The sequence below is a fragment of the Rhinichthys klamathensis genome, unplaced genomic scaffold (assembly GCF_029890125.1).
Source record: "Rhinichthys klamathensis goyatoka isolate OS25496 unplaced genomic scaffold, OSU_Roscu_1.1 h1tg000184l_1, whole genome shotgun sequence".
NCBI classification, from domain to species: Eukaryota; Metazoa; Chordata; class Actinopteri; order Cypriniformes; family Leuciscidae; genus Rhinichthys; species Rhinichthys klamathensis.
Genome location: NW_026606712.1, coordinates 1,940,882 through 1,955,530, shown reverse-complemented (window position 1 = coordinate 1,955,530; position 14,649 = coordinate 1,940,882). Strand labels below are relative to the sequence as shown.

The 14,649-nt window shown below is 37.9% G+C and overlaps 2 protein-coding genes across 2 annotated transcripts in view; one reads left to right on the top strand and one right to left on the bottom strand.

Annotated features, from left to right (window-relative positions):
• Positions 1-14,649, bottom strand: part of eif3ba (eukaryotic translation initiation factor 3, subunit Ba) — a 179,154-nt gene that overhangs the window by 121,649 nt on the left and 42,856 nt on the right. The window lies entirely within an intron of this gene.
• On the top strand, positions 7,287-12,793 carry grifin (galectin-related inter-fiber protein). Its single transcript, XM_056261673.1, has 4 exons — positions 7,287-7,407; positions 9,256-9,335; positions 12,066-12,228; positions 12,565-12,793. The coding sequence occupies exons 1-4, from the start codon at positions 7,375-7,377 to the stop codon at positions 12,727-12,729; spliced, it is 441 nt and encodes a 146-aa protein (XP_056117648.1). The 5' UTR covers positions 7,287-7,374; the 3' UTR covers positions 12,730-12,793.

Below are 14,649 nucleotides of genomic sequence, written 5' to 3'. Positions count from 1 at the left end.
GGCAGGCATGCCACATGCGCTGCTCGCGGACAAACAAACACACATAAGCCCTCCTCTCCTCTGCCCCGTGATTTGTGAGGAGTCAAGAGTGTGTGACCTGGTGAGGGTCAGGGGCGGTCTCTACATAAACAGTAGCTGAGCCGGCATGCTGCCCTTTTACTGGGCCCTCATGATAGCTTAGTCAATGGGAAAGACATCTCTTTAATATCTAAATTGTTTTCCCTAGAAAGCACTGAGAGACTTTAGCTTGAAATGGGACAATTCTGTCATCATTTACTCGCCCTCATTTCGTTCCAAACCTGTATGACTTACTGTCTTCTGATGTGGAACACAAAAGAAGAGATTGAATATTGGTTGTGTTAATTCAATACACTGACAGTACATAGTGACTTGCTATAATGCTTAATAAAGCACCCAAGATTGTCAGCAACAAAGTATTTGCAGCTTGCTGATCATTTTCCAAGGTCTCAGATTGGTTATGGTTGGAAACAAAGATCTAAAATAGTGTTTTCTCTAGAGTTAAAGAATAATTCCGGTATTTAACACTTCGTTTTCAAAACTCTGTAACTCACTGAGTGGTTAGTGGTGTTCGTTGATGTTCCAAAACAAGTAGCGTTGCGAAATACAGTTTCTGTCGTGTTTTTATTTGGCATTTTGTAAAATCGCATGATTTCTGTTGGAGGACTCAGTGCTCGTTGATATTACTGCGCTACCGGAAACGGAAAGGGGTCTGTTTACATTTGGTTGTAGTCTTTTCGCTCGGTTCGCCGTCTCTCAGAAGGCTAGCGTGAGCTGAGCAACTGCGGCAAAGTGGTTGTCGCCATCAAGTGGTCGGGAGTGTGCTAACGCTTCCGACTCAAATATCGAGCGGAAGTTTATACGCGGTTGTGAGGTATCTGAAAAAATAGTTCCACTATAGCAAATAACACGGATTGAAAGCATAGGCTACATTGCGCGGCCGATATATTTGTTTTTAATCATCAACAAACACCACTAACCACTCGGTGAGTTGCACAGTTTTGCAAACAAACGTTAAGGGTTGTTTTAAGTGTTTGAGCATGCCCATAGACAGCCACTCTGAAGCGGTCAGAGGCGATTCTAAAGGAGTCAAAAAGTCGAGACAGGACCCATGGTCAAATATCTAAGTCCACCACTCTAGTTCATCCAAAACAAACTAGAAAATAGACTCAAAGTGTTAAATACCGGGATTATCCTTTAAGGTGTAGTCACATTTACCCTTGCTCTGCAAAATTTTGCAGGTGAAATCCAGTTTTGCGTGAGGGCAAAAAGTTCATCACACAGGTTTCACTCATGTTCTAGCCGGTCATACAAATTCACCAGGTTGACCAATAGAAAGCAGATTGGTTTGACAGTGACATGTGTGAGCAGTGCTTCATACATCTCTACCCTATATTGACAATGGAGCCTTTTGTTTTGCACATGAAATTTAGAGTTGCTAATTAAAAGTCATATATATATGAACTTAAATTTTTCTGAAACCAAATTATTTAAACTATCTGCATTCATTTTAGAGCTCTGCAATTTTACTTTCATTTTAATCTGCTTTTATTTATTCTGAGACAAAGTTGATAATTAAATGAAACCTATCTGATAACTTAATTTAGTCAGGTGAGCTATAAAGGAGCAACCTTTAAGCATTCAAATTCAGCTCTTGTGCCCTTTCGCTCTGCGTGTCATGAGAGGTTAAAGGACTGTCATCCTCAAAGGATTCCCAGACTTTACCCCATAGAGAGACACAAACAGAGCTGAGGAGCAGTAGGCCCGTCGGCCAATCAGATCGCTCGATGCATGCCCCTTTCTCTGTAGGCACATGTGAAGGTACCGGCAGAGGCAGTCGGGCTGTTGCCATGGCTATGAACAGGCCGCTGTCTGTTAGGATAGGGCAGCTGATGGATTTTGCATAGTCATGTTCAGACAGCAGCTGGGGCTAGTAGAGCTAATATGGCTTCCATCTGGACTTATTTACCCTATTGTATTGATGCATCAGTCCATCTGTTGTATATGTATATGCGTGTGAGCGAATCTGTGCTTTTTGTGAAAAACAGATCCACATGAATGTGTGTTTTAAATCCGAATTTGAGTCATAAAGTTGCTTTGGGGAAGATATACTCATAAATAGCTTCATATGCTGTCGACTGTGGCATCAGAATGGATTTGGTGGGGAAACAGCTTGTGCAATTTGATGGTTTCTCACATATTTAATAATTTTTTTGTTGTAAATTTTGGTAACTGCAATAAGGTTTCATTTTCTAACATTATTTAACTACTTTAGTTAACATGAATTAACAATGAGAAGTACAATGAAAAAAAAACATTTATTAATATTAGGCCTAAATGTTATTTTTAACATTTACATTTAAAATCTATTTGCATCTGTTAATATTAGTTAATGGACCTAACATGAACTAACAATGAACAGGTGTATTTTAATTAACTAACATTAACAAAGATTCATAAATGTAACTAATGTATTGCTCAATGTTAGTTGAATGTACACTATGTAACTTTTTGTCATTTAAATGATGAGTCAATACAACATCCTTCTTCCAAAACGTGTTTTTGTCTTACCCTGATTCACTATAGTAAGCCTATAATAAGTGTTTATATTTTAGACCTGTCAGAATGATTTTCGCGGGAAATTGCGTACATTCGTCACTTACCCGTGAGTGACATCATATACGTAAATAAAGAAAAGTTGATCTGGTTACTTTGACGTGTGTATGGTGTGGGAGTGCCATTGGTTAGCTGTCACAATGACCGAGAAAGGTTGACATGGAGCAGCTAAATCTTGAACCTCCGGGGAATGGCCGTTTTAAAAACAAAAACCAAACAGAGGAGAGTATGCTGGGGAAAAGAGAACGTGACAGAGCTCGTAATAAAACAAGAATCAACATTGACTTGGCTTCACGGAGATGGCGGGATTTGAAATGTTGTGAAAGCGACTTGAAGATGTTTTTATTACTCAACAGGTGAGTAAGATATTTCATTGAACTGATAAATTGCCATATGTTTCTCTCTAACAGAGTTAATTTCAAAGCATTATCTATTGTGAAGGGTCATTTCATTACGGTTGTTATGTGGTGTTGTGCTGGAATTTATTTTCAAAGAACACGCGCGAGAGATCACTTCCGGCGCTTGCCGGAAAAGACCGAAGCGCCGGCGCCATCAGATCACTTGGACGTGGCTGTGTTTACAAGAGGTAAAAACGATATAAATACTGTTCGTTTTCTCACACAAACCGCTCGTTTCGTGTCTTAGGCCATCAATGTGTACTTACATTTACGAGTCATTAAGTCATGTTTAATTTGGACTTCTCTGTGCATGCTCTTTGAGGTGGTGACCATAGACCTGCATTATATGACTGACAGACAAGAACGGTTTGACCTAAAAATATCAAAATTGAAACTACTGCGGAAACAAAGACACCTACATCTTGGATGCCCTTGAGGTAAGCTAAAACATACCAAAAATTAATTTCATAGTGAACTATCCCTTTAAGCCTAGTAGTGAATGTTTTATGAGCAGTAAGATAATCATATCCATCTGCAGTCACACAGAGCCGAAGCACAAAAAAAAAAAATGTTTATCCGCAAAATGAATACAGTTTTATTTATTTTTTACGTGCTAGAGGGCCAAAAGTAACATAGTGTACCTTTAAGGCATTAACTAATGGGACCTTATTGTAATGTGTTTCTATACATTTTTCTATAAATTCAGGTCGTGAAATTCAAGTGGCTAAATTCACGCAAGACGTGCCAAATGAGCCAGAGCCCGACACTGTTTCCTTGTCTGTCCTTCTACACATTGAAAATCATAGGATCCTATCGTTCATATGGCACAAGTGGGATGATTCATGATGCTTTGACTGTCACAAAGAACGGTCCACAAGAGCAGCCTGTTGTGTGACCTCTGTCAGGCGAAGGGTGAGAAAATGCTGTCAGAGCTCCGTCAGGCTGCCCTGCTTGTCATGCTGTAGTCTGCTCCCATCTGCACCATATGGCACATATTCACAAGGCTCTGAGAGAGTTGCATCGCACAGCATCATTATGTAAATGGAGATGCTGAGATCGGTGGGGGCCTTGCACACTAGGCCAAAACTTCAGCCTCTTCTCATTATTATGCACACAGGACGGAGCAAACAAAGACACGGCATTATGACGCAGTGAATAATGGAGGCCTTTTAAAAATGGAGACATGGTCGATGCATGTTTGTCTTTTTTTGTCTAGACTCTCTTGGGAATGAGAGCTTTAAATTCTGAAACAGGACTGAGATGTAAACAACGAACTGGGGTTTGAAGGAATCAGGCCTTGAGAATCATTTTATGGGGTGTTTTATGAAGGGGTAAAACTGATCTGTGACATATACTGGTATAATGTATAGCCTGCTTGTTTATACTGTAAGTGGAAGTAGAATTTGTTTGGGGCCCTTTTAGATTTCACTTTTATTTATGGAACATAATATCGCTTCAGCGGAGACCAGGGTCGTTTGCTTTTAGTACAGTGGGAGTATCGGTAGTAAGGACGCAGTTCACAGGACTTTGGCTGCCCATATAAACAATAACATTGGGTTATGGGTATGTGCATCTTATGCCCATTGGTTAGGGTTAGGGTGAAGCTGATAATGAAAACTCTATTGAATGTCTCCCTCCCACGTTACCAATCGTTTTGTGGTGTCTATTTTGGTTTGATTACCAATAGCAACAGGGTTTTTCATTTCACACAATAGGTTTTTACTGTATTCGTTATGAATGTAAGTTAATCTTTGTCGCCCTCTCCTGGCCAAGTGTAGGAGCCCTCTCCATAACTCTAATATTCTGACAGAATTGACTATATTTATTCTTGCAGGGCAGCATGCAACGTTCACAAAATTAACCTTCATTTTCCCTTTAAATTATTTGAGTAAATTCCTCTGACTTAAACCAGATGTATTATTGAAGGTATTAAAGATTTAGAGAAGATATGCACTTTCAAAATGTGACTGTAAGAAACATCATAATGTTGCCTGCAGGTTTGAGGACAATTTAAAAGTATTTGTCCCCTGAAAATGAAAACATAGAAAAAGCCAGTATGAATGAATGAATAAATAAATATAATAAATAAACTAAATAAACTGTCAGTAATGTAGGCTAGGCTACACAGTCTACAGTGTATACACCAGTAAGACAGTCTTGCCATGTAAAAGTTTATTGCATTTATTCCTGTTTAATATCCGGATTCACTGAGACCCCAGACAGATATAGCAAGTTATCAAGTTTGTGATCAGTTTTCTTGAGATTATAAAGATGCTAAACAACATAAAGGTCAGTAAAGGCTTATCTGTGCACAGCCTTGCACTGATGAAATATGTAATATTGTGATCTCACACACACACACACACACACACACACACACACACACGCGTGCGCATGCGCACACACACACACCACATAATGATGCCAAACAACATCTGAACATATGAAGGTTGCCAGCAGAGATCTACAGCATATGTGTAATGTTAGCTTATGTGACTCAGACGTTCATCTTCTCCACAGAATTCCCCCGGTGGCTTAGATTCTCAATAAAAATGTATGTATGGTAATAAATGGAGAATGAAATTTCAGTCCATGCTGATGCGTCTCCACAAGTGATTTTCTGTAATGAGAAAGAGGGCAGGCAACACAAACACCGGACTCATACATAGGTAATTACCTAATTAAACCATGAGTATTATAAACAACGTTATTCTAAAAAGAGATATGGTGGATCATTTTGTTCTCACTGCATCAGACAGTACAACCTTCCCCCATCCTCCACAATATAACCTCACTGGACAGTTCATTTCACACTCTTTGACCCAGTGCATTCATGCATGTGTGTATTCAGATATGCACTTTATGTAACCCCTTCAACTGTTTAATTACACTATTGTATCTAAGTGTGATTGTATGTCTGTCTATCTATCTAGCTATCTATATGTCTGTCTGTCTGTCTACGTAAATATTAATAACTTTTTTCACAAGACACACACTTAATTTCTAAATTCCTACAAGCGTAAAGCTGACTTCACCAGAGAGTGTTTAATATCTCACTACGGCACCGACCTTAGAAGCGACACAATTTGTGTCGACACAATGCTTTGTGATAGTTCAATGTAGTTGATAGTTCATATTAGCATTCTGTTTAGACCCCCACCCAGTTACAAGCCATTTGTTGTCACTGTGTGTCTGGGCTGGTGTTACCCGAGAGGCACCTCACAGCCTCATATGAGATGTAATCTAGCAGGACGGAGCCCCTGGCATGCATGGAGATGACAGTACTGTGATCAGATGCTGCTGTGTCCTTCTCTTCTATCTCAGAGGTATAGGGGGTGCCTGGCCAACTGATGAGAACTGCAGAGGAGCCAGGGGCCATGTATGTAAACACACACACACTGAACTATACAAGTTATATACGATCTGGCTGAGATTAGGTACTTTTGGACATTCTCCAGTCTCCAAAGGCTATAGTAATAAGAGTCCTGCCAGAGTTTTTTACTTGCTTTAACGGTGTCCAAAGACTGACATTGTACACAAAACCGTGATATTTTATTTATGAACTCCTATAGTAGGCCTAGCGTTCTGGCCTAGGTGGTATAGAAATTCAGAGTATTTTGCAGCTGTAAGCAGGGACTCGGCCCTGATGAGCTTTAGTGAGCCATTGTGACTAAACAGACAGGACATTCCTGAGGGCTGGCAGATTTGATAGGCTATAAAGCCCAAACAGACACCCACATGAATAGTTGTTTAATCCCCAGGATCAGCAGCCAATCGTTTACCGTTACAAAAAAAAAAAAAAACGCTTGAAAAAAGTCACATGGCACCTCTCGCTCATTGCTGATGTCAACAATTCCTCTGCGCCAGCTCCTACGGGAGTCCCGAACGGCTGACATACGGTCATCAAAATCACATTATCTTCCCCCGGATAATGTATGCACTCCATTGGCTGAAAAACGAATCCCGTGATTCATTTCAATAGTGATGTTTTGTGTTTCATAATGAGCGATGGATCGTTAACCACATCATTATTTCCATATACGATATCCATTATATCTGCAATTGTGTTTATGCAACTGGTGAAGTACCTGGAATTCTCAGCCGGTGATTTTGACCTAATATTATTTATTTCTGGTTGTCTATCACGAGCCTCCCATGTGGCCAAAGGCAAATCTATTGTATTGGATTGTATTTCTACACTTAATTTTTGTCGATGCATGAACCTGCCAGACACAAAAGCCTATTTTGCAGCCTTTATCCTCCTAAGCTCACCCTCACGTGGTGTCCCACACTCTTTAAATGACCCCTCACCGCCAAAACACATCCAGCTGGAAGCTGATCAATGCACGGCACGGCCGACGAGATGGCATTACAGGTAAGCAAAACACCCTCCGCTAACATGCGAACAGAGTCAGCTCAAGTTTGCTTATCGTGTTTAGTAATGCCAAGATTTTCTAAATTTACAGACGCTAAAATGAACTTAAGCATTTAAACAGAAAGGTGCTGATGTGATTACAGCAGTTTGTGGTCTGGCATATTCAATTTTAATCTCTTAAACCTGGAGCAGGTTTAGATGATAAATATTTGACTTAAAATGTGCACTACTTCTCCAATGAGATGACAAGGTGACTCTTCTGCATAGCTCATTGCCCGTTCTCTCACTCTCGCTCTCTTTCTCTGCAAGCTAAACTAATGATGCTTTAATTATTTTCCATGTGGCTGCACTCAAAGTAATGGGGACATTAAAATAGGCTCAGTTTCGATCTAAAGAACACTCCATCACTACCTGCAAAACACCAGAAATCAGCTCATTTTCCTTTCTAAAGTCATTGAGAGGCTTTTAAAAATCACTGGCTTTTGGTGAAGCTACAAATCTACACTTTTAAAGCAAAAAGTTCACAGATACTGGTTGCTGCTTGCATGCTCTGCATGACATCTCGCGCATATCTTTGCAAACCAGTTATTGGAGCCTGACGCTCAGCGTTGATGTGTGGAAGTGTGACGATTTTTGCAATTTCCCTTCGGTTACCCAAACACCACGTGGCACCAAGCTCTTATGAACGTGGTTCATAATCCAGATAACAGAGCATGTGGCACAGCACAGAAGCACATCTAAGTCTCAGATAAAACAGGTGCTGGCCAATGGAGTTGAATTGATACTGCGGATGCAGGCGGCATCTCATCTCTCTCCTCTCATGTTTTTCCAGTCATCACTGAGTTTATTCCCCGTCTACCTGATTTCTACCAGCTAGCCCAGTATCTTCACATTGCCCTGTTCATGTGTCATCTAAACTGCTTTGTTTTTTGTTTATGCTATGGCTTCATACATTTAGCCATTTGTGAATTGGGATTTTGCTGACCTTACTGGGCAATTAATATTTTGCCTACCACTGCCAACAAAAAAAGGGGGGATTTCTTTCAGCAGTAACGTATGGGATCACTTCCTCAATCAGTTATCTGTGTGAAATACAACTGCTTGCTAGATTATTAATGTCACAGATAGCTTCAGGCCACATTGCTTTAACATCTTCATTTCTTTCTCAAATGGCAATAGCCGTGTAGTAAAACAGAGGTCTATTCATTCCTGATAAAGTCAGAGATGAGATTCCTGTATGGATGCCTGTCGTAATTGCACAATTGTAGCCCCTAGATAGGCTTATAAATCTGCTGATATTTGGTCATTCAGACATTATCAGCATCTCCTTCCACTTGGTACAGTTCCTAAATTTACCAACAGCCTTGTCAATAGACAAAGGCTCAAAAATTATACATTTGGTACATATATTGTATATGTTTAGAATATTTTGGTAAATACTTACTGTGAATTTTGAGAAAGTACTGCATGTGTATTCTGTATTCTGTGTTCATTTAAATTGCTGTAAATGAATTATATTTATTTATATCAGAGGTGTCCAATCCTGTTCCTCAAGGTCCACTGTCCTGCAGAGTTTAGCCTCAACCCCAATTAATCACATTTGAACCAGCTAATCAAAGTTTTAGCTAATCAATTTGGAGCTAAACTGTGGCCCTCCAGGAGCAGGTTTTGACACCCCTGATCTATATATAGTCTTACAGTATACTGGAATTATATCAACCACCCTGCTCTCTAGATATCAGTATTGTCATAAACATCAGCCTTTGAAAACCCCTAAATGGATTGACCCCTACTCTGTACTATTTAGTGAAATTGATTATGCTTGTTATTTTGTATGTTTTTAATCAGTTTGAAGCGTCCTGTCCTAATGGACTATGTCCAGGATGGAGTGTTATCCTGAAAGGAGAGACTCCAGCAGAGGCCAACAAGTAAGTCATCAGCCTCTCTAAAGCTCATTGCCAAATGGAAAAGGAGTTGTCTAAAAAAACCTTGAGTGTTGTGCTAATGGCAAACCATAGATAATATTTGCTTCTTTTATCGCTCTTAAAGGGATAGTTCACTTTGAAATTAATTTTTGATATGTTTTAGCTTACCTCAAGGGCATCCAAGATGTTAGGTGTCTTTGTGTCCACAGTATTTTCAATTTTGTTGTTTTTAGGTCAAACCGTTCTTGTCTGTCAGTCATATAATGCAGGTCTATGGTCACCACCTCAAAGAGCATGCACAGAGAAGTCCAAATTAAACATGATTTAATGACTCGTAAATGTAAGTACACATTGATGGCCTAAGACACGAAACGAGCGGTTTGTGTGAGAAAACGAACAGTATTTATATCGTTTTTACCTCTTGTAATCACAGTCACGTCCGTACTCTGATGGCGTGGGCACCTCTGTCTGCGCAAGCGCCGGAAAGCCCCGGAAGTGATCTCTCGCGCGTGTACGTCACTCATTGTTTACACAGAGATTTCGGACGTTTTACCTTTCACTGTGAAGATCTAAACATATTTAGATATACAGGAAATCGCAATGGAAGACGATTTCGGAAAGAAATTAGAAAAAAAGAGAGATTTTACGTCCGAAATCTCTGTGTAAACAATGAGTGACGTACACGCGCGAGAGATCACTTCCGGGGCTTTCCGGCGCTTGCGCAGACAGAGGCGCCCGCGCCATCAGATCACTTGGACGTGACTGTGTTTACAAGAGGTAAAAACGATATAAATACTGTTAGTGTTCTCACACAAACCGCTCGTTTCGTGTCTTAGGCCATCAATGTGTACTTACATTTACGAGTCATTAAATCATGTTTAATTTGGACTTCTCTGTGCATGCTCTTTGAGGTGGACCCCATAGGCCTGCATTATATGACTGACAGACAAGAACGGTTTGACCTAAAAATATCAAAATTGAAAATACTGTGGACACAAAGACACCTACATCTTGGATGCCCTTGAGGTAAGCTAAAACATATCAAAAATTAATTTCAAAGTGAACTATCCCTTTAAGAATGGACAATGAGATACAGAAGAGATACAAAAATTCTGTGAGATTTTTTGGTAACTTTACAATAAGGTTAATCAGTTAACTACATTATTTAGCATGAACTAATAATGAACTGCACTTATACAGCATATATTAATCTTTGTTAATGTTAATTTCAACTTTTACTAATAATGTATTACAATTTTGTTAACATTAGTTAATGCACTGTGAACTAACATGAACAGCTTTATTTTTATTAACTAACATTAACAAAAATTAACATATACAGTAACAAATGTATTGCTCATTGTTAGTTCCAGAAGCTCTCAAATAACTCATATTGATGAATTACTTATTCATCAGGTTGTTTATAAAGAATAACTGCAATGTAAACTATTTCATAATTGAAGAGTAACAACTACATTAAAGAGTTTGTAGACAAACTTTGATGTTGGCTCGAAAAAGCCTAGAAATTGTAGTTTTAACAGCTTTGACCCTTAAACCGGCAAGAGGGGCAAATGATCAGGAAAAAAGAATATTAATAATAATTTCATGTCACTTTTTATAACATCCAGACTTAAGTTAAACATATCCAAAGGAATTTTAAATATTAAATATAATTAGGATTGTATATGAGTATCTCTCTGTTGCCCTATTAGGGTATAAAAAAGCCAAAGTCATCAATATTTTTATGATTTATTTGATAGAAAAAAAGATTAATATGCAAAATATATAATATTTTAGAAAAATCTAAACAAACTCTTCAGGATTACTTAGAAAATTAGCTGTATCATAAATGGCATTATATGATTAGGGATGGAGCTAAACCCTGCAGGACACTGGACCTAAAGAGCTACAGTTTCCCACACCTGAGGTTGAAGACGAGACAGTTCAGCAGCGTAAAAATACAAGAAATGTGTATGCCTCAACTTTAGGACACTTAAACATATCATACGTGCAGTATATTTGGCATATTACATAGTTTGTATATCAAATATAGAAATATTGATGACTTTGGCTCTTTTTTTTTAACCCAAATAGGGCAACGGAGATACTCATAATTATATCAAATATTAAAAAAATTCCTTTGGATATGTTTAACTTAAGTCCAGATTATGTAAAAAGTGACATGAAATGATTTTTTTTCCACTCTTGCCTGTTTATGTCATTCATCAATATGAGTGATTTGAGAGCTTCTGGGTGATTCTGTTTCAAAGAGAGAGAAAAAAGAATATTTCTACTAATACTTTCATTCTCGCAGAACAGAAGTTTTGAAAAGAGAGAAATGCATTTAGAAATGTTTGTTTTAGAGGAATAATAATAAAAAGCTTAAGTAGTACAGAAAAAGCCAACATAATAAAAATGTCAATACAATCATAGGAGACACGCATGCATGTGGCAATTCATTTATGTGCAATTTTCTTGAGAATGCTGAACAGAACAGATGTATCAATCTAGATGTGCTTCAATTATTATTCCTTGTATAGAGACAAACACAAGCTAAAATATAATCTGGGGCAAACGTGATTTTCTTCCAGCATTTCTGGTTAAAATTCACTTGTAGGAGAGTGACGGAGAATAGCTCAAACACAAGTGCCTCATCTTAGCACAAGTCTCAGGTTCAATATTGGCCAAAATGATTACTTCATTATAGCGTATGGGTCTTTCTCTGTCCTCAAGGTTTGAGATCAATTTCCTATGTGAACACGATGACAGAATAGCCTTCCATTTCAACCCCCGCTTCAATGAGTCAGATATCATCTGCAATTCCTACCTGGCCAACCACTGGGGGAAGGAGGAGAGGTGCAGCAATCTCCCCTTCGGAGTAGAGGAGCCTTTCCAGGTGATAAAGCGTCATGAGAACATTTGGTTGTACACTTTATTTTATGGTGCCATTGTTACAGTGTAATTATATATTTAAGTACTGAGTAATAATAAGCAACTACATGTACTTATAGGGTTAGGGTAGGATTAGGGTTTGGTTGAGGGTTAGTTGCATGTAATTATGCATCATTTACTGTTAGGTAAGTACATGTAACATGTAACAATGACACTGTCTAGAAAAAAAAGAAAAAAAAATTCGGTAACACTTTATTTTACAAAGTATCACCAGAAACAGGAATTTTGTTTGATTATGAGTGAGTTATTTAATCAGCATCAACTCCCTGTTTCTCAACAGATTGAAATTTACTCTGACAATGATAACTTCCATGTTTACATTGATGAAGTCATGGTGATGCAGTATAAACACCGTGTGGAAGAGCTGAAGACCATCACAAAAGTACAAGTGGTGAACGACGTCAATATCTCCTCTTTGGAGATCACCAAAAAACACTTTTTCTGAGGGTGGGCGGTAAGGACAAGCAGGCGATTCATTTGGAATGAGCCGTTTCTTTGTTTACAGTGTTATTGTTTTTTTGCATTTCTGTTTACACACCTTTCATGCCTCTTGAGTTCATCTGCCTGTAAAGGTGTGATTATTGGTATTGACATACCTTAGCTGAACAACTACATATTCATATGAATCTGTGAATAAATGAGAGGCTTAAAAAAGATTTATGAAAGACTCGTCTGGTCAGAGTGTTCTGGGTGACTTCCTGGTTTCATCAGTGTCCAAAAAAAAAAAAAAAAAGATTCTGGAGATCCATCTGGGCCGACTTATGAGAAAATGTCCTAAGAAATCAATACTAAAGATATGCTCACATCTCATCGAATAACAACACAAACATCAATAGTCTTGTTGTCTGTCTTTGCACGGAAGCATTTACAGAATAGAAATATAACATGATACATGTACATTACAATTAGCTAAACTGACACTTTAACCAGTTTTCAAATAGAGACATTTTATAATGATTATTAATTCATATACTGTATATACTGTATATACTGTACAAATGACAAATAAATCAAAATATAAACTGGTTACTGGTTATAAACTTTAGATTTTTTTCACTCTCTTTAACAGAACTTCATATGACAAAATATATATACAGTATTGATTTTTATGCTTTACAGTTACAAATGTAGGATTGGTAATTCATTTTTGTAATCAGAAATACTATAAAAACAGTGATATTCTGAAATATTATTAGATTTAGAATACATTCTATGTGAATACGTATTAAAATGTAATGTATTGCATTCTTTAGTGTCACATATCCTTCAGAAATCATTCTAATATGATGATTTGCTGTTCAAGAAACATTTGAATATTTTCAGTTGAATATTTTTGGGAAAAATTTAGTACATTTTTTTAATATTCTTTTATGAATAGAAAGTCCAAAAGCATTTAAAATAGAAGTATTTTGCAACATTATAAAAGGTATATAACAAAAAAATCGTATACTAACCCCCTTTGAATGGTGGTAAGTGGTCAAAAACTTTTTTCAATCAGTGATAATGCAGTGTTCCCATTTTTTTTGGCAGAGTGGCGGTCTATAGCCTGACAGCCACAGGCAGACTAAATATAGCTCGTATAAAGAGCTTTAACAAAGTACATCGCATCATATAATGCTGTTTATAACCTGAAAGCCATTATGAGCTCATAATAGGCTGTTTAATGGCAGAAAATATCTATGTAAAGTATACTTTCTTCAATAGATTTTTGCAAAACTTTTAAGCTGTGCCGAAAAAATGTGACTTTAAAAAATAATCCTAGAAATATATTAATTTGAAGAAAAAAAATGTCTGTGGTTGTGATTGTATTGCACTCTGTGCTTGATGGCGCAGCGTTCTGTGACTTAAGAACTGTCGTGGGTTGTTTTATGGAAATTTTTTCCACTCATGCTCATTAAGTTTGAACCATGGATCACACAAGTGCTGATCAATACCGTCACTCTGGACTACGCTATTGACTCCAGCTCCATTGATCAAATTGTTTGGTGTGCTTGTTTGTTTGTTTTTAAAGCATTTTTGAGCTATATGAGGTAAACATGATTATTATTCAATTGAATTACACAGATGGCCATGTAATCTCATGGCGGCACCCATAATGTGACGACCTTTTCCGTGTAGAATAAACCAAATTTGTCTTTAAAAAAATTATTTTGTAGTCTCTACAAAATCTCTCATTCGGGTGGACAATATAATGGTATTCATCAAAAGTGTAGTTCGTGTCATTATGTGCACAACTTTTTAATTATCAAAACATTGGTGAGTGGATCTTTAATTACGCAGCCTGTGTGTGTGTGCGGGAGCCATGAGGTGAATGAGAAAACTGCTCCCATTACATCAGTGACATGCATCGCCTCCGTCAGCAGAG